Raw genomic sequence first — 24,446 nt, forward strand, 5'->3', positions numbered from 1 at the left:
CAGTTTTTCGTGCTTCAGCCCTTGATGGGGTTGTCTTTAAAGGTGGAGGCTTCACCCTGTACCTCTTATTGTACATTGCCTTATGCCCTCGTTTTCTGGGCATTTTCCCAATTAGAGTTTTTTACACATTTCCTGCTGTTTCCGCACAGATGTTTTCTACACTTCTGCTTAGGTTCCTGCTGTCACCACTCTCAAGGGGAGTGTTCTATTTCGGAAACTCACTTTTTACACCCCTGAAACATTTGGTCCTGGATGTTTCCAGTTGTCGTGTCTAGCTTTGTCTTCTCCTCTCTCTTGCGGGGGAATGTTGCTCCCCCCAGGCGAGAAGAGGCTGCTGTCACTTCCTGGTCTGGACATTATTCTGTCCCCTTCAGCTTCCTCATGACTGTCAGCATGTCAGGTCCTGAGGATACATCTGATCCTGGATTCAGTTTCCCCTTCTTGCGAGGTCATGAAACTTTCCCTTTTACATTAACATATCTAGCATATGTTTTCTCCCTCTCAACCGGTGTATATGCGGAAGCTTTCGTGCTGCCCTTTGGCGGTTTGTGATTCCTTTGTCTCCCACAGTTTTTTGCTCTTTCTGAACTTCATGCTCTGGTGTGGCGGCGCTGGTTGCGGTCCCCACCGTGGGTCGTCCGCTTGTTGGCGGCTACGTTGCCTCGGTAACTTATTGGGGTTAAATCGCAGGCCTCACTCTTCTATGGGTATGGCTTTGGTATCTATTCTAAGTTAAGGAATCGGTAGCTAGACGTCTCTATCAGATGAACAAGTTACTTACCTTCGGTAACGATGTATCTGGTAGAGACATAGTCTAGCTGCAGATTCCTTAAAGCCCACCCGTCCTCCCCGTTTTGCGAGGACCTTTTCAAGTTCGTCTTTCTACACTCGCCTCCCTCTGGTTGGCTTGACCCTTCTGCAGGTTGAAGTTTTACCTTCACTCCTGCACACAATGCTTCGTTCTGTTTTCATTTCTTTACTCCGCCCATTCTTGTGATTGGGCGGTATGCTCATGTGTCATGTATCCTTTCCAACCCTACGCCCTGAGTTGTACAGTGTGGGATCTATTTATGTCCCCCCACTCTCCCCTTCTCTATCGCCTTGGGGTTTCCTCCACCCCAGAGCTCCATTGGTTTGAAGTCTATTGGCTCTGCCACATTTTAATAGGTCTCTTAATGGGAATGGGGATGGGGGTCTTGTGGTCAATAATCCTTGCTCCTGTGTCCCAGACTTGTTGTACTTTACGGTGCAACATTAAGGTTGTGGACTTTCTGTCATCTGCTGTGATGTTAGTTACATCATCGTCTACCTCCAGGGGTGGTTTGTCTTCTTTTTGCGGAGTTGCTTCATCCTTTACTAGTTTGCAATGTACAGTGGCTGGCACTGTAGTTTATGGTGCTGTTTCACCATTCCATGTCTTTTCCTTTTTCATCATTTTTGCACCCTGTTCTCATATAAGCACAGTTTTTTGGTGATGGCTTCACGTTGTGGCGCGGAAAAGCTTCTCCGATGAAAATTGGCGTCAGCGCGCCGGGAGGGGCATATATGGCTCCGCTAACGTCACGTCTGTGGACGATGTCAGGGCGCAGCTGTGCGGCGCCACCCCCCGCGCGTAGAGGTGCTGCTGCGGAAAGTTTTCCGGATCCAGTCCGACGCCTGGGGATATTCTAAGTTAAGGAATCTGCAGCTAGACTATATCTCTACCAGATACATCGTAACCAAAGGTAAGTAACTCGTTCTTTATGTGAAATATAGAGAAAACTATAGGTTAAAATTGCACACTGTAAACCACTTCTTGGTGCCATATTAATCAGCCAAATTCTCATTGAGTAGGAAAACGATTGTGAGTCATTCTCCAAAAATACTAAGCATCTAGCTTTGTTTGATCTATTTTTCTTTCCTCTAGAGCCTCCTAAAGATTCTGGTGGATCATCAATAACCACATATATTGTTGAAATGTCTGAAGGCACCAGTGGTAAGAGTGAATTTACAAGGTTTGATTTTAATATTTTTGTTTTATTTATGAATTATTTCACTGTACATTTGTAATGTACAAAGTGATACACAATGTTTAGGAGTTTCATTAAATGTGTTACAATGATACATTAAGCAACCATTGCACAAGTAAATTTAAAAGGACGTGCGATTGCACAAGTAAATTTAAAAGGACATGCATTGACACTCCAATTACTGTGAAGCAGAAAAACAGATATCACAGATCATTCACATATCACACACATTGTCCTCATGTTCAGCATTGGTTTTTTTCAGTGGCTATTTTTATTGTATTATGTATATGTAGACCAGGCAGGCTATGGGGAATATTACTCACAGTCCTACTGTTACATGTAAGTCAGTGGCATCATCGGCGGAGTTCGTGTAACCCCACCACTGTCGCCCTGATGTTAGTTCCTTCTTTTCCGAGCTTGCAAAGCAGATCCGTAGTGAAATAAGGGCCGTTATTGGGCCCTTCCTCTTTCTTCATTGTCAAACAGTGTGCCAACAGATGTCTTCTGGGTTTAAACCATGTTGTTCTTGTGAGAGGCAGATGTCGATCACAGATTCACATATTGTGTGCTCATGGTGTCTGAGTGAACACTGTGACTCTGCCGACTGATTCTCCTGTAAGCGTCTCCGGCTGAAGGCGTTATAGGAACGCCGTATTGTAGTGTAATTCCTATACCCCATATAGGCTCTGCGCATTGGAATAATATACACTATAGTTTTGACATAGGACTGAGGTCAGTATGCCTCTATTGAGTATATTAAACTTAATTACTTGTGTGTGCCAGCTAGCTCAGTGGTCACTAGAAAGTTCTCGAATGAACAAGAAGGGATTAGTCTCTGACAACCTCATAAAGATGACAACTTTGTTTCCCTTAGAATCAGAACAGTTCTCAGAATCATGGAAACAATAGATAACAGTTTCACTCAGTCAATCGTGCATGCTTCGTTTCTACAGAGTTGCACAAAAATAGGTAGACGGGCGTTTCAATAAAAAGGGTTTATTGAACAGTCTTATTTCTCGTGCAAGAGATATGAACTGCTTCAATCGTAAGACAGAATGCGAAGTATAATGCGTACAGTGTTAGCAGTAAGATAAAATAATACTGCAATAGCATGGTTTGTAGCTATGACATATATTCATGAAATACATACATAAATAACACAGGCTAAAATGTGAATACTCATCTGGTGCTTCTAAATAGTTCTACCCCAGTGTACATAACCTAAGTGTAGTACGAGGTAAGAAGTAGGTGCTGTTTTTCTATAGTCTAGTTTAGCTATAGTTAGTATTTGCCAGAAGTCCCTCTAGGTTCTAGTCTGCTCCATACCTTTAGAATGAGAGAGGTTGTAATCTCTTTCCGGGTCTCGATCTCTAACACCCCGCAAGGGAGTCAGAAACACTGGAGCTGGATTCTCTGCAAGGAGGATGCCAGCGTCTGGTCAGTGTGTCAGGCGGGGACTCGAATTCCTTCCGAACTTGCCGTGGCGAGCCGTGGCGAGCGGTGCAGCTGAGCCATGGTTTGCCATGGCAAGTTTAGGTATATTTATACCTTGAAGGTGTTTAGGAATGCCAGTTTTGACGTAAAGGTCAGACAGAGGAACGTCATGAATGACCCCCCTAAGGAATAGATGTTCATGCTTAATAAATAAGTCCTTGGAGAAATCAATAATCCAAGGAGGGGAAGTCCTAAAGGCTTAAGAGTGTGGTTTTCCAAAAACTTGTTGTGACGTGGGATGGACGGATGTAGGTGACCATGCTTGTATTTGGTTTGCATGGCTGATGCCTAAATAAGGACTGGAATCCTATCTATACTACTATTATAAAGGAAGAACTTTGAGGCGGGTAAACTCGGGAACCACAGCGCCAATCCACACACCCGATACACCGTTGGAATCCTCAGGGTGTGCAGATGGACATAGGCTATATAAATTTAAAAAATACGTTATATTTAAAAAATTTACATTTAAAAAAATAGTAGTCCCCTCGAAGGAGCGCCGGCCGCGACCTGCGTGCTGACGTCGTCCAGGAGCGCGAGGAGGAGCGGCGTCCAGGAACGCGAGGAGGAGCGGCGGACATGGCGCGGAGGAGGAGCACTGACGAGCGGCACACAGGCGGTGAGCAGCAGCAGACCGGCGGACCGGCCAGCAGCACTGAACTGAGGAGCAGCGGCTCAGCGTCGGACATGGTGCGGGGGAGGAGCACTGACAAGCGGCACACAGGCGGTGAGCAGCATCGGACCGGCGGAGCAGCGAGGAGCACTGAACTACGGAGCGGCGGCTGAGGTAAGGCTCCGGGGGACATTGTCGGGGCAGGCGGGGGTCGGGGCACGCGGGGGACGGGGAGTTACAACAAAAAGGCTCTGGGGGACAATGTCGGGGCAGGCAGGGGTCGGGACAGGCGGGGGACCCTCTGGCATAATTGAGCTCAAGCTCCCGACTCCCGCCGGCCGCTCCATACTCTGTGAATTCCTACTCTTATCCCTGCAACCTCTGCTCATCCTCGCCTCCCTGCAAACAGAGCGCCAGATCCCCACTTACCCACAAAGCTCCCCAGTGCCTCAGGCGCTGCTGCTGGCCACCACTGCAACACTGGGCCTCTGGCATAATTGTGTGAGGTAAGCCTCCGGAGGACAATGTCAGGGCAGACGGGGGTCGGGGCAGCAGGGGGACCGGGCGGACGGGGGCCCGGGCTGCTGGCCAATGTCGGGGCAGGCGGGGGTCGGGGAAGCCTGATTGCTCCCGGACAAGGTCGGGACGGGCTGCTAGTGTCTTAATAAGGGCAATGAAAGTTGTGCCTATAAAAGGGCATGATTCAGGAAACCTATATACGGGTATCTAAATCGAAACACAACACCCACTCCAGTTTCGTATGAACGACATTACTAAATGCTAAACATGCAAAACATATCTAAAATATAGTTGCACATGATTTGCTAAAAACATGGCTAAACATATTTCTAAAAATGCATTTAAACTGTTGCTGTACGTAAAATGCAATGGTGCTGTACATATTAAAGCAATTTTTCATTCTAAGCATATATTTTCTGTGAATGCTAAACGAATAAACATATATATAGATATACATACAAAAACATATATATATATTCACTGAAAAAACCATAGGTTTCACACCAGTTATAGTTGGGAATTAGCATTTAAAAACCTATTAAATTTACTGAAAAAACCATAGGTTTCACACCAGTTATAGTTAGCTGGAAATTTTACTCGCATAAAACCATTGAAATTCCCACGTTATAGTTAGTTGGACTCACTATAACTTGCGCGTGCAATGCACTGCTGATGACGTCACATATTACATCACTCATGACATGGTCAGTGACATCACTCATGACATCACTGATGACACCATCCAGTGAATGTGTCTTTCCGAGAAATAAATATGTGTTATATATGTATATGTAAAAATTGATGGAAGAATAAATGTTTAAATAAGTGTTTAAATGTGTTTTTTTTTATTTAATTGATTGGTTAACTGGCTTATTAAGTGTATCTTAGGCAATACATATATTAGTGAGTAATGTTTAAATATTTAAATATAAGGATTAGTGTTTCACTTTCTGTATAAGTGGCTGCATGGGTTGTGAGTAGCTACATGTGTATGTACATGGGTTATTAGATGTTTGTTTTAGTATCAGTATGAGTGTTTGTATGGTTTGGTGGGGGTATTACTTAGCACATAGATGCATGAATAACTGACTCTCTGTATGTGTATTGAAGACAGCATATGTGCAGGACTGTATGGGTGGATGAGTGTGTATATGTGTGTGTTAGTGAGTGAATGACTGTCTCACTAGTGTCTTTATCAGTAACTACATATGTTTTAATCTAGTATATGTGAATATTGATGTATGTAAGTGAGTATATGTGAGAGTATGAGATTGTGAGAGTTCCTGTTTAAATAAGTATGTGTTTCTATAAGTGATTGTTTTAGAGAATAATTATGTGTAAATTTCCTTAGAAGTAAGGTGGTAGTGTGTGTATAGCTCTTTATGCAAATAAATGGATGTTCAATAGTTTATTTGCATGTGTGAGTATGTGTGTGAGTAACTTTTGGATGACTGTCGGTGTGTAACAGGATGTATAGGTGTATCACTACATATGATGAGTGAGTATATGTATGAGTGACTATATAGAACTGTTGATGAATGAGTGGATGTGTATATAGATGGTGGAATTACTGAATTGGTTGTTGTAACTGATATGGGTAAAAATTTTAGTTTCTATTTTTGAATATGTGTTTCAAGGGTTACATTACAGTGAAAGGAGGTCTGTTACTGTGTCACAAGGATGGTGTCATCAGTGATGTCATGAGTGATGTCACTGACCATGTCATGAGTGATGTAATATGTGACGTCATCAGTGAGTCCAACTAACTATAACGTGGGAATTTCAATGGTTTTATGCGAGTAAAATTTCCAGCTAACTATAACTGGTGTGAAACCTATGGTTTTTTCAGTGAATTTCATAGGTTTTTTAATAGCAAATCTCTATAGGTATGAAATGTAATATTTTTTATAACGAATTTTATATTGTATAATTATGTAATATATTATTTTATTTTTTTGCCCCGGAGCGCGTACCGATGCGCTCACCGGTAAGCGCAGTGCTACGGCGCGCCCCGGGGCGCGTACCGGTGAGCGTCCCGTTAGCGCTATTCCCGCGAACAAAAACAACATCGTGACGTATTGCGTAGCCGCGTGATGCGTCATATGACGCACAGCGTAAGTGCACCCGGAAGCACGCGAGCGCATACGATCGCGAAACGTCCTGACGTGCTTACGCAACGCGCCGCGTAGCGTAAGCGCGTCGGGTCATGTGATCTGAAAATAACACTTTTCATTGGTGCAGATCAGTTTTGGTTTCCGAATAATGAAAGCCCGGATCATGTGACTTGAAAATCACACTTTTCATTGGTCCAGAACAGTTTTGTTTTCCAAATGATGAAAGCCCCCACCTTTTTTCCTTATTCTGACTTTGTCCTTTGACTGAGGAAGACCTGTTTGGAGATCTGTCTCTAATCTTTTGTATTTTAAAATGGCTACAGTAGCAGCAGCAGCTGGAGCATCTGCACCACCACCACCACCACCAAGAGGACTACCACAACATCACATTGGTGGTCAAGAAGAAGAAGAAGAGGAGGAGGAGGACGAGGAGGGGAGAAGGACATTCCTCCCAGAAGACAATACCCCATATATGCCAAAGGAGCACATTGTATGGGAGTTTATTTCCATCGCAGAGGGCAAGAAGAAAGTGAATGCGCCCAAGGTAACTTGCCGAATCTGTGGCATGGAACTTTCAAGGGGCAACCCTAATAAAAAATATTCATTTGGTAATTACACCATGATTCGGCATATGCAGCGCAAGCATCCCAACAACTATGCTGCTGCAGAGCTGAGAGAACTGGCCAGTAACCCTCCCCAATCTTCACCCCGCACCTCCAAAAGAAAGGTTCCCACTCCATCGGGACCAGACACAAGGGAGACAATGCCAATCATACAACCACGGTTTGGGAAATTCAGGGTGTCATGTATTTTTTGTGGTAAGACCATCAGCTATGGTGAGCAGAGCGTAAAGCTCATCGTCCTTGCTGGTGACAACCACAATTGCCCCAAAAAACCCTAATTTTTTTCCTTATTTTTTTTTTGCTCCAGTTGAGCCGTTTACAATTCCCTGTTTTTTGTTTCTCCCCATAAAAAATACAAAAACAATATAAAACTGTTCTGAAAAACCAAAAAAAGTAAAAAATGTTCAAAAAAACAATAAAAAATATAAAACAACAAAAAGAATAAAAAAACAGTTCTTTTTAGAACTACCTCCAATTTATAAAAAAATGCTATATTTTTCAAAAACTCTGTCATTCTTTTTTCTCCAGGGTACGCGCACCGGGGCGCGCACCCTAAAAAAAAGCAAAAAAAAAATAATGAAGGAGTGAGCATGAGGGAAGGGGACAGAGAGAGTGATGTTAAGAGAAAGAGAGCTAGAGGGAGCAACACAGATGGACTGTGTATTACATAGTAAGACAGAGAGAAGGTATAATAGAGTGTAAGTGAGAAAAAAAAATGATTAAGGGAGCGAAAGAAGGGAAGAGAGAGGAAGAAAACTAAAGCAGAGGTACTGGGAGAATGTGAGTGGGTGTTGAAAGTAAAGGGAAGGACAGTAAAGGATGGGGAATGAGGGGTAGTGACGGAACCGGAGTAAAGGAACAACGGTGATGGAGGGTTAGAAAAGAGCAGTGACTGTAAGTAAAGAGGGGTTAAAGAGGGTGGATAAAAGTGAATAAAGGTAAGACATGGGGAGTGACAGAGAGAAAAGAGAGAGAGAGTAAAGGAAGAAGTGACTGAAAGGTAGTGAGTGAAGCAGCAAAGAAAGGTAAGTGAGGGAGTGTGGGTGAGTTGTAGGGAGTGAGCATGACGAAAGAGTATTGACAGAATGAGGGGACAGAGACAGCGACGATAAGAGAGACAGAGTGAGGGAACGGAAATGAGGAACGGTGAGAACAGATGGACTGACAGGAGTAAAGTAAATGATTAAGGGAAAGGGAATAAGTGAGGGAGCAAAGGAAGGGAACAAAGGGTAAGGGAAGTAAAGCAGGGGGACTGAAAGAAGTTGCATGTGGGAGGGGAGTTAGGGAAAGGGGAGTAAACATGGAGGATAAGAATAAGTGAGGGAATCAGAGTAAAGAAACAGGAGTGAGGTAGGGTGAGAAAATAGTAGTGAGGTTAAAGCAAAGGGTGATGACAAACTACATTTTTTTACTCACACTTACCATATCATTAATGTAACTTTAATTACATTTTTTTACTATATTTTGTATCTGTGAAAGAGAGAAGAAAAAATAAGTTATAATTAGTAAAATATGTATTTTAAAATAAAAAATACAAATGAAGAGGTTAAAAATCATAACAGTGTATTTGGAAATAAAGTAAGAGTGAAGGACACAGAAAGGGAAATAAAGTAAGGTAGAAGGACAAAAAGAGGGAAAAAGAAATAGAAGGAGAGCAAATTACTAAGAGTAAGGCATATAGATACACTGACAGAGAGGAAGAGAAGAAGAGAGAAATGAACTAAATCAGGAAACAGGAGTAAGTAAAAAGAGAATGACTGAGAGGGAAAGGAGTCTGAATGAGGATGCATTTAGAAGAATGAGGAATGGAAGATAACTGAGAGTAAGTGAAGGAGAGTCATAGAGTGAAGGGATGAAGGGAAAGAGGATAATATAGAAGGATTGAGGGAAAAGGAGTGAGGAAGTTAGTAGGCAGAGAGACTAAGAGAAGGACTGAGTGAAGTGGAGTACAATGAGTGAGGAAAGGAAATGAGTAAGGGAGCAAAAAAAGGAAAGAGAAGAGTAGATGACTAAAACAGTGGTACTGAGAGAAAGTGATTCGGTGATGAAAGTAAAGAGAAGGACACTGAAAGATAGTAAATGAGGGGTAGTAATGGAACCAGAGTAAAAGAAATGGGATGAAGAATGATGAGAGAGGAGCAGTGAAGTTGTTGTAAGAGAAATGATAGAAGGTAGATAAACACATGTGAACATAACACAAGGAGAGTGAGGGACTGAGGACATAGAGGTAGTGAACGGAAAATAGAGAGAAGAGGTCAAAAGAAAGGAGCAAAAAAAGATAAGCGAGGGAGAGTGGGTGGGTTATAGTGATAGAGTGCGACAATACTGCTGAGTGAGTAAAGAGGAATTACTAAAAGAGCAAAAGAGGAAAAGACGGAAAAGGGAAGTAAAGCAGAGAGACTGAAAGCTGAAAGTTGGTGGAAGGGAGAGAGGGGATGCAGACAGTTGAAATGATAATGAGGGGTTGTGAAAGAAGTGCAGTAAACGAATGGGTGTGAAACAGAGTGAGAGAAAGACATTATAAGTGAGTAAAAAGAGCTGAAAGAGAATGCAAAAAGCAAAGTGAGTGTGAGGCAATGGGAATACAATTTAAATTACACAATACAAACTATAGAATAACTTGTACAACATGTTACATAGTTTATTTTTGCTGTTCTCAGAATATATTGAATTTCACTTAAAACAGTGAGTTCAAACTACTCATCATATGACAGCGGGGGAAAAAAAACACAATCAAAAAGATTGTGTTTTAAAAAAACCATCTAAACGTAAAAATCACAAATGTACACTAATCTTTCATTCACTTACTTTCCTAAAAATTCCATTTCATCGACTTTCTAGAAGAAAAGCTCGAAGAACATCTGAAATATGTTTTAATGTTTTCATATACTCCTTTTTTTCAGTCATGACTCTTTGCTCATTCCTTCACTTTTCCTTAAGGCCAAATAGTGTCAGATGTATCAGTATATTTTCAAATTACTTAAAACAAACTCTAAAATTACCGTTTTCCCGACGTTCTGAAAGAAAGGCTCAAACAACATTTTCACAATATTTAAATATTCATAATTCCAGCTCTGGCTCTCTAATGTTCAACATTTCCTATAATACTGATATCACTTAATATGCGATCCACTTACCGTACCTTTATGAGAACTATAATTTTTATATTATCGTCATCACTTTTACTCACAATATAATTTTAAACAGCAGACTAACTTTTATTAACTGCTCCCGTCTTCATAGGGCAGTTACCTTTACTTAAATTTTGGTTCTAAAAACACTAGGTATGAATTTTTTAAGTCAAAAGGCAAACGTTGTTTGAAAGTCAAATGAGTGTCATTACAGTGGGTCCAACCTTTACGACTTTTTAAATAGCATGTGTAATGCCCTGATGTTGTTGAAGGACCGTCATGATAAATAATAGCTACAGTTGCAAAAGTTCTTCCTGAAATTGATAACTGAGAAGCCACAACATTTTTAATAGAAGTTGACAATTTACTTCCATCAGGTCTACATCGTTGGAACATTAAAATGACATATTTACCATAAGTTTGTAAAAATAATATGGACAGCATTACAGACTTACATTGGGTACACACCATATTGTGATCAGCTGCTTTAACTAGATTATTAAAAGGCACTGATTTGCAGTCTCGTAAAGTCAAATATATAAATCTTTCAGTGTCTATTCTAGTACTACTTGATAAACTACAGTTGTCGCAGTCATGCTGCCATTGATAAGAAAGGCTAAAAAGATTTTTTATATCTACACCTTCATCTTCCAATACATCAAACATATACATTAAAAATTCCTGACAATCCTGCTGAATATTCTGTGAAAATTGATTTTGACAAGAACATCTGTCTAGAAGATTTCGAATTTCTGAAACACTTTCTATTTTTGCTCTATCACTGCTACATTTCTCAAACACAGAATTCAATAAACAGCAGAATGTTTAATCCCGATTTTCAATAATCTGTTCTTGTAAATTTTGAAGAAAAAAAACAACATTAAGCACTACATTAGCATAGCAGTTGACACCAGAACTGTTTTCAAACTGAAATCCAACAACATCTTCAACAGAATCCTTTTTCTTTCTGCTTACAATTACAGTTTCATCTACTTTTTGTCTTTTTGCTACTACCTCACTGCAATTATTCTCATTTCTTCTTTTTCGGCCTATCACACGTTTTTCAAACAGAGGATATTGAGGCAAATGTGGAGCATACTCTCTTCTTAACCTATTGTATTCTTTAACACAATCTAGATCAGCACAAATCTTTATTTCATCACACTCAATCAAGTACAATCCTGATAAAGTTCTGACTTGTGATAATGCCACATATGCCATACCCTCTTTAAACACAGAACTTCCAATGTTCACCAAAGCAGTATCTACACTTAAACCTTGAGATTTATGAATTGTTACCGTATATGCCAAACAAACAGGAAACTGTTTTCGGCGAACATATAAGTCTTTCACAAACAAAAATCTAGCTGAACAACGACAAATTTGTTCTATTTCGTCAATGCCATCAAATTTAATTTTTAAAATTTCAATTCCATCTCTATTTTTTGTAATTCACAAAATCAACTACATGACCCATTGCTCCATTTACCAGACCTCTTTCAACATTTAAATTTCTTCTCAAAATGATACGACAATTTAAACACACATTCAGAGTCTTTTCAAAACCAGCAGTTTTAGATATACCCTTCTCTAATGAATCCAATTTTGATTTCAAATTTTAAGACAAAATAATTGTTGCTCCCATATGCTCTATTTTATCTATAGCTTCCAGTTTCACAATCTCTTCATTTTCTAACTTTAACATTTTGTGGTTGAAGATGGAACATTCTTGCAGAGTTGGCATCAAGCATATCCCAGATTTGTTCTCAGTAATTTCCTTAAAAATATTCTCTGGAAGAATGTTTTCATTTGGATACAAATTTGAAATTAATCGTGCATGTAATGCTTCTTTCCCATGCTCACTTACTTTTCCGATTCTTACATCTTGTAGAATATTTTTATAATCTTCATCCTTTGCCTGACGCATATTTTGAAGCAGTTCTGCATATTTGAAATTTAACCATATATTAACGTTTCCAATGCTTCCTAGGCCCTTCCTGGTATCTTCATGCGTGACCATTTTAAACACTGGTTGTCCTTTCACTGGAGTCAACTGCAGTAGATCTCCAAAAACAATAATGTGTTTTCCTCCGAATAAGACATCATAGTCTGTTCTAAGAATTTCTTGCATTCTCAAATGCACAAAAGCAAGCATTAGATTTGAGACCATGCTTACCACATCAATGATAAGAAGTTTCATTTTCTTTAGGACTCTCGAAACTTCAGAACAAGCATCTCTAGATAGCTTGTGGTATTGTAATTTGTTATCATGCTCAACTGGTAGCATCAGTAAACGATGTAAAGTAATCCCTTTAATGTTATGTGCTGCCAGCCCAGTTGGAGCGGTAACAACACAAGACAGCGGTGATTCAGTCCTTTTCTGCAGATAAGTTGCAATTGCTTTAATCAGAAAACTTTTTCCAGTTCCCGCTTCTCCACTCACATACAGTCGGACAGGCTTAAATGATGTACATGAGCACTCTTTTTTCTCATGACTGAATCCATGTTCAACCTGTTCTGTGACTTCGTCATATATCTGTTTCTGCTCAAGGTTTAGTTGTTTCACCAAATCTTCTAAGTTAACTACATCCTCTTCAGCTTGTTCCCTAGCTCTTTCCACCTCATCCATGGCAGTGGCAGCCTCATTTTGAATAATTGGTCCTCCTAGTGGATCCTGACTCAACGAAGAAGAACTCTGACTGTCTTGAGAACTGTCTCTCGCAATCTCTACAGCACTTGTTGCTTCTTGCTCTATTTCTTTGTTCAACATTTGCAGATAATTAGGAAAAACAGGAAATTCTATGGTATCCTTGGTTGCATTAAAAGAGTCTTCGTAACAGAGAAAATCTCCAAGTAGTTCCTCTTCTGTACGCCATGGTTTAAAGAGTTGCATAAGAGCCAAATAGTAAAATTCCCTTTTGTCTGGATTTTCGCAACTTAATTTTCGATGATTAATCAAATGACCTTTTCTCTGTTTCACTAGACATCCTTCACATCCAATGACAGCATATATTCCATTATTGATATCTTCTCTGATGTTCCTCTTATAAATATATCTTTGCAGAACTTCATAGAGACAAGCGTTCTCAAGGTAAGGACTTCTATTTGGATAGTATGTATCCAACATGTTTGTCTTCAAAATATCTGTACTTTCTGGTTCTTTCTCCGCCAAATACTCTATTTCTTGTACAGATTTCAAAACTCGGTTTCGTGTTGCAGCAAGACCTAGACTCACCCAAATGATGGTTCTAGATTTGGCATATAGACTTGCTGATGACAATCGATCAGAACATTCATATGGTCCAATTTCTCGATGTGACAACATCTTCAAACTATAACTGTATAATTTCTTGCTTAGCCTCTTTTCATGTGAAATATCCTCCCACATTTCCTTCAGTTCTGTCTTTTCTTTTTTTGTGATGTAAGACGTCACATATCGAGCCACAGCAATAGAGTTGTCAGCAACGAATTGAATATCCATGTTAGCATTCCACATGGACAAAATCACTGGGTTGTAGTCGTTGATGTACTTGGATTCTACGTTTCTTTTTAAATTGTATGTATTTTTGGGTGATTTCCTCGTCACAGTATGTCGTAGAGAAGACATCAAATTATTTACTCTTCCTTTAGAAATCACTGGTCGTGGAAAGCTGAAACGACATTTTGTGTAGAACTTTTCCTTGTTTTTGAATTTTCGACGACAATACTTCCCACAACGATGGGATTGAAAGCGTAAAACTTGTTGCCTTAAACTGTTTTCCTCGGTAGTTTTCGGAACAGCACATGTTGAATACTCTTCAATGAAACTCATCACTGTTTCATCCGAATCTGTTCCAAATTTGGGTGCATCTTTAATCCATAACAACATATGTATGTGAGGAGCACCTCTTGCTTGATACTCCTTTCTCCAAAAGAAATCCAAAACCTCTCCAAGGGGAGGATTTTTTTTGTTGGTAATGAAAGACATCATAGCTTCAAATCTATGATTGAAATATCTGCATACATTCACTGGATCCAAAGAACACAGTTCTCCAGGTGTTTTGAATTCTATATTTTGTATATTTGCATTTGCCTCGCGTATAAATTGAAGTAAGTCGTCCCAGGCATACTCGGCACAGCTAAGAGTGAGGAACCATGTAGGAGTTCCTAAGTTTCTTAGCATACATTTCAATTCCCCATGACGGCGGTACCAATACTCGTTTGTACCAGGCTGACATGCCATGAGATTGATTAGATGAGATTCCAAAATATTGTCTTGCAGATTGACTTTCTCCATAAAGTCCCTCGCCGAAACATTTTGCAGATGTGCTCCACTTTTCAGTATATGGTTTACTGCATAAGAAAGCCCAGACAAGTCAATTTCATACAGTAGATGAAACAAATATGGGATGCATTGACGAAACCTTGGATCTTCAGCATATAATCTTAAAGTCCGGTATTCAGATGCTGGAATTTGAAGTGGTCGATTGTCATATCGTCCACCTCGACCTGTTGGAAATAGCTGTGGAAAACAAGGAGCTTCCAAACTTTCTTCCCATACACTAATGGGACTTCCTTTTGCTGATTTCATTTGAAACAAGTCAATTGCATTCCCCATTACTTCTTTGGAATGCAAAGGATGAACAGTATAATGTTCATATATTTCTTCACTTGTAGACACATCAACTTTTTCAATTTGGCCAGTTGAACAATCACTGTCTTCATCTGCAGCTGTTTCCTCTGCTCCAACACATGTTTGTAGTACTCATTGTTTTTGACCAAATACAACGTTGCCTTTTTGACTTTCCTAACATCCACTAAATCTTGCCAGATTTTCTTACTCTTTGTCGGAACCCCATTAACTAGAATAACCAGAGGTTCCTCTTCCACTTTCTCTACACCAATTGTATCAATATTTTTCTTGAAATCTAGAGGCAAATAAACAACTCTTCCCTTTAATCCTCTCTGTAAATCTGAAGGAGGCAATTTCCCTATCTTAGGCTCCATGCGAACAATTGCCTGAAAAGGATGGACAAATTGAATCAAAATAGACTCATATGTATTTAAATCCATCAATTCAGGAGGAATGTCTACCAACTCAAGATTATTATGAACAGCTCTAGCAGGCATTCTGTTTTGATTTAATTTATTATAACAATATTTACAAATACGCTGATCAGAACTCAAATCAACGAATCTAGTTTGATGCTTATAATGAGTTCGTCGACAAGACACACAAGTAAAATTAGGCCTTTCACTTGATTTCACCTTAAACCTGGTAATTTCCTGGTCAAACTTTTCTGTACTTGAAATCTGTACATTGTCTTCTACATTACCTTGTATTACTGTGTCAATTTCTACACTGTCCTCTTTTTCACAAAAATAACAAATTTCAATTTCTTCACAAATCTTCTTCACATCTAATTCAGTTCCATGCAAAAGAGCACTGTTTAATTGTTTAAGCTTAAGTGCTGGACTTTTTGTATAATACAACATTCTCACTAATTTCCTCATTTTGTTATGATGCACTGCTAACATCCTAAAATGATAAAAAACACTCTGACATACTTTTCTGGAAAGACAAGCCCGTGAATGCCCTTGCAAACCTGTGTTTTCTCTCACTCTGCAAGGATCTAAGTCTTGCAACATCTTCATTTTCTGTTTTAAACTTTTCTTACTATATGTACGTAAGAAATTACGAAGCAAATCGATTGATTCCTGTCGCACACTACAAATACTACTACACTTCCAAGTGTACACTGGACCCTTAGTACGTCTCCCTAAAACTTCATCAGCTAACACCTCTTCTGCTTCTCTAGGCACAAGTTTCTCTTTTTCAATCGGACAACCGTCTTTCACCTCATATGCTCGACCACTGGTGTCAACTGCATGCACCAAATCATTCTCCTGGAAGTAACTCTCCTCATTAAAAAATGGCTCACAACTTGAACTATGCATCCATTCTCCAGAAAAAACTTTACAAAAATTAGTCCGATTAATTACTCTTTTGCATCTACTCTTTGATTTGAAAACATCAATTGTCTTGTTAAGTGTCCTAATTCTATTGATTACTAAAATATAATTTTTTCTTAACTTCAAAAGCCTGATCAACAATCTTCTCTACATTTTTCTTTTTCTTATTAAAAGCAGCTCTCTGTTTACCTTTCTTAATATTTTTTAACAAATTTAAAACCACCCTATTGCGAAACATTCGTTTACGAATGTCCCTAAATTGATTTTGCCTACTATTCCTATACATATTATTGTCTCCTGCTGCAGTAGTAAAACATTTTGGGGATCTCTCCTTCCTCTTCAAATTTGCTCTCTCCTTCTGTACATTCACATGTATATTATAATTTTTTTTGGATCTACATATGTTCCGAAAAAAAGACTTAGTTGTCTTACCAGGAGCTTTTTTCGCGTTTTTTGAAGTATTTGTTGTAGGAGACTGCTTTAATTCCGTTGCTGTTTTTGATTTTTTCCGCTTAGCATCTTTCCGTGTCCTCTGCCTTGAGGGCATGTTTCCTTACTATTGAAATCTTGATTTTAATCTGTGGTAAACAAATAAAAAAAACTCATTATAGACCACTATTACCAAACAACAAAGCAATGACAATAAGCAAACGATATAAACACTATAATGCTTATACATATGACCTTATCTCTGTTTTTAAAATGTTACTCTAAATAAATATTTCGGGCACATGAATTGGTTTTACATTATTGACAAGGATTAGATAGTATCTGCATGATTAAAAATATATATTTGCACATTTCACAATCATATCACCTGTGTTTCCTCAGATTAGTAAGCAGATTGTACAAATGAGGTAAGGACTGTCCTGGGGAGCATAGGTTGTGAGGCCAGTGTCTAAGAGTGCACTGGACTGCACTTCATGAAGCCTATCCCCCACTGCACTCTTAGACACAGCCCTCACCTCCTTTCCACCCCTGGACAGACCTCTCTTCCACTACACTCTTCAACACAGGCATCACCTCCTATGCACCCCTGGACAATCCTCACCTCATCTGCAACCCTGAATAGACCTCAACTCATCTGCACCATTAGACAGGCCTCAGTTCATCTACACCCCTGGACACGCCTCATCTCATCTGCACCCTGTTACCATCAATTATACTCAATGTATTGAGGCCTGTCCAAGGGGCACAGATTAGATAATGCTTGTCTAAGGGTCAGAGGAGGTAAGTTCTCTCCATTGCACTCATGGACACAGGCCTAAACTCCTTTGCGCCCCTGGACATGCCTCACCTCATCTGCACAATCCACTTCCTAATTTGAGGAAACACAGGTAACATACATTTCCTCTCTCTTGCAAACATTCCTACCAAGCATTAAAAAAATGACACAAACCAACAGCAAAGAAGCTCAGTGTCCTTCCTAATCTGAGGTAACACAGGTGACATGATTGTGAAAGGTTCAAATATTTTGATGTAATCATGCACACACTATTTATTCCTTCTCAAAAATGTAAAAGCCATTGATTTGCCCCAAAATCGTTTTTTGAATAATATTTTAGAAACAGAGCACAGGTCCTATGTACAAGCATTCCATTTCAGTACTGAAAACTCACTATTTTACAAAATACATTTCCTCTCTCTTGCAAACATTCCTACCAAGCATTACCAAAAAAATTACACAAACCAACAGCAAAGAAGCTCAGTCTGCTTCCTAATCGGAGGTAACACAGGTGACATGATTGTGAAAGGTTCAAATATTTTTATGTAATCATGCACACACTATTTATTCTTTCTCCAAAATGTAAAAGCCATTGATTTGCCCCAAAATCGTTTTTTCAATAACATTTTAGAAACAGAGCGCAGGTCCTTTGTACAAGCATTCCATTTCAGTACTGAAAACTCACTATTTTACAAAATACATTTCCTCTCTCTTGCAAACATTCCTACCAAGCATTACCAAAAAAATGACACAAACCAACAGCAAAGAAGCTCAGTCTGCTTCCTAATCTGAGGTAACACAGGTGACATGATTGTGAAAGGTTCAAATATTTTTATGTAATCATGCACACACTATTTATTCCTTCTCAAAAATGTAAAAGCCATTGATTTGCCCCAAAATCGTTTTTTGAATAACATTTTAGAAACTGAGCGCAGGTCCTATGTACAAGCATTCCATTTCAGTACTGAAAACTCACTATTTTACAAAATACATTTCCTCTCTCTTGCAAACATTCCTACCAAGCATTACCAAAAAAATGACACAAACCAACAGCAAGGAAGTTCATTCTGCTTCCTAATCTGAGGTAACACAGGTGACATGATTGTGAAAGGTTTAAATATTTTTATGTAATCATGCACACACTATGTATTCCTTCTCAAAAATGTAAAAGCCATTGATTTGCCCCAAAATCGTTTTTTGAATAACATTTTAGAAACAGAACGCAGGTCCTATGTACAAGCATTCCATTTCAGTACTGAAAACTCACTATTTTACAAAATACATTTCCTCTCTCTTGCAAACATTCCTACCAAGCATTACCAAAAAAATGACACAAACCAACAGCAAAGAACCTCAGTCTGCTTCCTAATCTGAGGTAACACAGGTGACATGATTGTGAAAGGTTCAAATATTTTTATGTAATCATGCACACACTATTTATTCTTTCTCCAAAATGTAAAAGCCATTGATTTGCCCCAAAATCGTTTTTTCAATAACATTTTAGAAACAGAGCGCAGGTCCTATGTACAAGCATTCCATTTCAGTACTGAAACCCATTGATTTGCCCTAAAATCGTTTTTTAAATAACATTTTAGAAACAGAGCGCAGGTCCTATGTACAAGCATTCAATCTCACTACTAAAACCTCACTATTTCACAAAATACAAATCCTCTATCTTGCAAATATTGATACCATGCATTTTCAAAAAGCATCACACAAACCAACAGCAAAGAAGCTCAATGTGCTTCCTAATCTGAACTCTCTATCTATATTGAATGAATCATAACTCACCTTTACAAATGCTTTGGGAGATTGAGAACAGTGTCAGACACACACACACCAATATTTCTTTAGCGGAGCAAAAGGTATGTACTCCAGGCACTGCAACCATGAATGGCACAGAAAACCTCTAATTCTACACACATATCCCTCATGTTAACCAATTAAAACTCTTCCCTCTCTATTTTCAAACCAACACCCTTCCCCCCCTCAGCCCTTTCTACCTGTTACCATAGCAACTCCCTCCTCACTGAGCTCTCAGGGTTAAAAGTTTATTCTACAATGTTGCAAATGAACTCAGCAAGGATGTTTGACCTCTCAATACACCAGCTTATCAAGTGCAATCTTTCTTTTAATGACTTTTTCTTAACCATTCAAATTACTTCTTTCACAGAACAGAACCATGCACCCTAACTTTCAGTTTTCAACTATCTGAATCCACCAATCATTGCTTGTGATTCAAGAGCACTGAAACTCCACAGTTTTTTTTTGCAAACTCCTACTGTTCCAACTGCCATTTCATTCCTACACTTCATCTGACTGCACCAGAACCTCCTCTCACCATGTACTCTGTCTGGATTATTGGACATAGCTACATTCACTGGGCTCAAAGGTATGCAGCTATCAGAAATTTTCACAACCTTGATTTACCAAATGTGCACATCAAGTGGATTGACCAAAGAGGATTGAGATGTCATCAATTGATACCATTGGTGAAAACCTTTTACCACCTGCCACACCCTGACCTCATAATTTTGCACTTTGGTGGAAATTACCTAGGCACTTTGACTGGGGTAGGTCTGGAGATGCTTTTAAAGGACACCTTTGGGCAATTGATGACACTTTTTCCACAAACTACCTTGGTATATTCCAATATATGCCAAAGACAGAAATGGAAGTGGTCCAACCAATTTTGTCCACAATTTGAGAAAGCAAGGAAACATGTGAATAAATCTGTTTCTGCTTACATGAGAGACTATGGAATGGGTTCAATATACAACAATAACTTGCGTTACAACATGCAAGATATCTACAGAGGAGATGGTGTGCAATTCTCAGATGAGGGGAATAGAATATTCCTCCTGAATTTAAGACTGCATTGGAACCTACTTGTAGGTACCTAAATCAGCCACAGAACCCAAAAGCTCTTTTCAGGGCTACCCTACATCTGATCATTCAAAATGATTATTTTACTCTAACTTTTTTCACTAATTTTCACCAAAGTACGCTCCCCGGTACGCTCCCCGGTGCGCGTACTGTGCGCTTCCCCCGCGAAAAAATAAAAAAAATAAAATTGGGCCTATATGGGCCTCCTAAGCCCCCCTCAGAAAACCTAGGGGGTCAGAGGGTCTCTACCGTGTCCCCTTTTACCCATTCCCAACGTTGTTTGTCCTCCATCTTGTGTCTCAAATCTACCGAAACACAAGATGGAGGACTGCCGTTGCGCTTCCGGTACGCGTACCGGGGCGCGCACCGGTAAGCGCTCCCAATTTTTTTTTAAATTTAATTGACATAAAAACCACTGGAGAGACTTTCACCAAATATAGAATAGGCCCTACTACATACCAGTCCCTACCATTTTCCCAAATTTGGTGGAATTCCATTGAGCCATTTGAACTGTAGCACTGTCTAAATATCCTGAGGTAAATTACATGACAAAAACACATATGAAGTGTTAGGATTTACAACCAATTAAAATGTTACTTTCATTTTCTACTTTTTTTTCCTGACATTTGATTGGTTATGTACATGAATATATATGAAAAATGAGAGGAAAAAACGGCCATTTTGACTACAACTACCTGAGGTACATCTTGAAAGAATTTTCTCCATTTATCTTCATCACCTTTTAATAAGGTAAGTTGTTAATTTGTAAGGGGCACTTTAAGTTCATTTGTAAAAACGTTTTCTGATAGTTATTTACTGTCCCTCTGTTATAGTTATAGATTGAGATAGGCTTCTCTGTTATACTTATGGATTGAGTTAGGCTTCTGTGGTATAATTATGAATTTACTTAGGCTTCTTCACATACACTTTTTTATATTTCTACTTCCTATCTCATACCATACACTGCCCAAAGATAACTTCACTGTTAAAAACTCAGAAGTACCTGTCTAAACTTAAACCCAACACTGCCCTAACTCTACTGATATATTTATTTATTTTTAATGCAATTTACAGCAAGAAAATGAAAGGAAAACCAGATATTTCTTTCGAAATTATTCTGGAGAACAATCCTGAGGAAGACTTTGACTTTATGGATCAGTCTCTGGACGAAGAGTTAGTTAATTGTGTGGAAGAAATGGAATCATGGACTGAAAATGAGGACATTCCTGACGATAATGTTGGAAGTTCTTTTAAATTTTGAAAAATCACAGCAATACATTTTTATTTAATAATTAAAAATTGTTCTAGACATTATTCTTTTTTATATGTGATTCATGAAATAGTACCAAAATGAATATAATATAAAGTGAGACTTATAATATACTGTGCAACTTTTTTGTGTTACATAGTAATTTTGCTCATAGTTACTTCCTTTCTCCCACTATATTATCTCCAATGTGTATTTCACATCTCTTTTTCATCTCCTGCCTCCATGTTGTTTCTGCTTTCCTGACAGACTATGGTATGGATTCCATATACCACAATAACTTCTGTAACAACATGCAAATTATCTACAGAGGAGACGGTGTACATGGAAGTTAAGACTCTGTATTGGTACCTACATGCTGGTACTTAAATCACCAACACAACACAACAACTCTATGCAAAGCTACCCTACCTCTAAGCACTTTAAATTATTATTTTACTGTCTCACTGGGTTTTCCCCATAGTACGCTCCCCGGTACGCGTACCGGGCGCTCCCCCCGCGAAAATTAAAAAAAAATATTATTTTATTTTGCCCCGCAAAGCCCTTTTATGGCCCCCACATCAAACCTATGGGGTCAGGGGTCAGGGGGGTCTACGCTGCCCCCTTTTGCTCATTTCCCCTTTTGTTTTAGCCACCTCTTGTGTCTCGATCCTACCGAGACACAAGATGGCGGCCGCTACGGACTGTTTGGAATGTTAACAGACACCCGAGAGCCAATCAGCTTTCCGCGCGCGAACTCGCGGTGCGCGCTGGGTGCGCTCTCCGGTGCGCGTACCGGGGCGCGCCTATAGATATATATATTTTTTTGAACCTAAATTACTCAAAATCCTCTGGAGCACATATCTTGAGACATAGCAAAGGCACATCGGGCTACCAGTCCCTACAATTTTGCCAAGTTTGGTGTAAATCCATTCAGCCGTTCGGGCTAAAAGTGAGTCCAACCGCCCTGTGGAAATTAATATGGGGAAAACACGTTTTGGGACCCCCCTTTTATCTCGGCCCCCACTTGACAAATCCCCCTGAAACTTTCAGGGAAGGAGCAGAGCGGAGCGGGCCATCCTCTTTGAGAAATTCGCGAAGATTCGTCCACCGGCGCCAAAGTTATTCCCAATAGAATGTTGCGGATTTCCTATGGAAACTAGGTCCTAACTATAACTACCTACTGGCGACCGCCAGTAGATAATATTTATATATGTATATATATATATATATATCCGTGGGATTCGTTATCAAGGGTCTTTATTTACAAGAAAGACGATCAGACGCGTTTCGGCGGACAGGTCTGCCTTGCTCACTACACTAACGGAACCCACTGGGGAAATACTATGCCTGTGAATATTAAACTACAAGAACCAGCGTGCCTTGAACTATACTCACCTGTGGCGATTTGTTGTGCGCATGCGCTATAATGTTCTTGAAGCAGCGTTTTCTGTTAGCCAGTGATTTCCCTCTGATGAAGAAGCCTGAGTGCTTTGAAACGCGTAAGGGAAGGAACATTTTAACTTTGGACTGCGAGCCTGTGGTTTTAATGATTCATGCCTGCTACTTGGCGTGTTCTTGCTTCAGGGCAACTTTGATTGGATTTACATGCGGCAGCCTGGCCGCAGAGAACGTGCCACTGTGGTGTTTTCACGGGACCTCGACAGAAAAAAAAATTCGGGTCATTTTGAGGTACAGCAGGATACATTTATATGACCACGGTTCCCGGCCCGGAGGCCCACCTGGGTGTTTACAGATTTATTTTACTGATCACTGCACTAACGGAACCCACTGGGGAAATACTATGCCTGTGAATATTAAACTACAAGAACCATTGTGCCTTGAACTATACTCACCTGTGGCGATTTGTTGTGCGCATGCGCTATAAAATTCTTGAAGCAGCGTTTTCTGTTAGCCAGTGATTTCCCTCTGATGAAGAAGCCTGAGTGCTTTGAAACGCGTAAGGGAAGAAACATTTTAACTTTGGACTGCGAGCCTGTGGTTTTACTGATTCATGCCTGCTACTTGGCGTGTTCTTGCTTCAGGGCAACTTTGATTGGATTTACATGCGGCAGCCTGGCCGCAGAGAACGCACCACCGTGGTGTTTTCACGGAACCTCGACAGAAAAAATAATTTGTGTCATTTTGAGGTACAGCAGGATACATTTATATGACCACGGTTCCCGGCCCAGAGGCCCACCTGGGTGTTTACAGATTTATTTTACTGACCACTGCACTAACGGAACCCACTGGGGAAATACTATGCCTGTGAATATTAAACTACAAGAACCAGCGTGCCTTGAACTATACTCACCTGTGGCGATTTGTTGTGCGCATGCGCTGTAAAGTTCTTGAAGCAGCGTTTTATGTTAGCCAGTGATTACCCTCTGATGAAGAAGCCTGAGTGCTTTGAAACGCGTAAGGGAAGGAACATTTTAACTTTGGACTGCGAGCCTGTGGTTTTACTGATTCATGCTTGCTACTTGGCGTGTTCTTGCTTCAGGGCAACTTTGATTGGATTTACATGCGGCAGCCTGGCCGCAGAGAACGTGCCACTGTGGTGTTTTCACGGGACCTCGACAGAAAAAGTATTTCGTGTCATTCTGTGGTACAGCAGGATACATTTAAATGACC

The 24,446-nt window shown here is 39.8% G+C and overlaps 1 protein-coding gene across 2 annotated transcripts in view; it reads left to right on the top strand.

Moving 5' to 3' along the window:
* Nucleotides 1–24,446, top strand: part of FNDC3A (fibronectin type III domain containing 3A) — a 1,256,364-nt gene that overhangs the window by 943,932 nt on the left and 287,986 nt on the right. For both annotated transcript variants that reach the window (XM_078657339.1, XM_078657340.1), the window contains one exon: nucleotides 1,907–1,975. In XM_078657339.1, the coding sequence (XP_078513465.1) occupies nucleotides 1,907–1,975 (69 nt within the window). The remainder of the gene's footprint in view (nucleotides 1–1,906; nucleotides 1,976–24,446) is intronic.

The sequence above is a fragment of the Lissotriton helveticus genome, chromosome 8, assembly GCF_964261635.1.
Source record: "Lissotriton helveticus chromosome 8, aLisHel1.1, whole genome shotgun sequence".
In the NCBI taxonomy this organism is placed as follows: domain Eukaryota; kingdom Metazoa; phylum Chordata; class Amphibia; order Caudata; family Salamandridae; genus Lissotriton; species Lissotriton helveticus.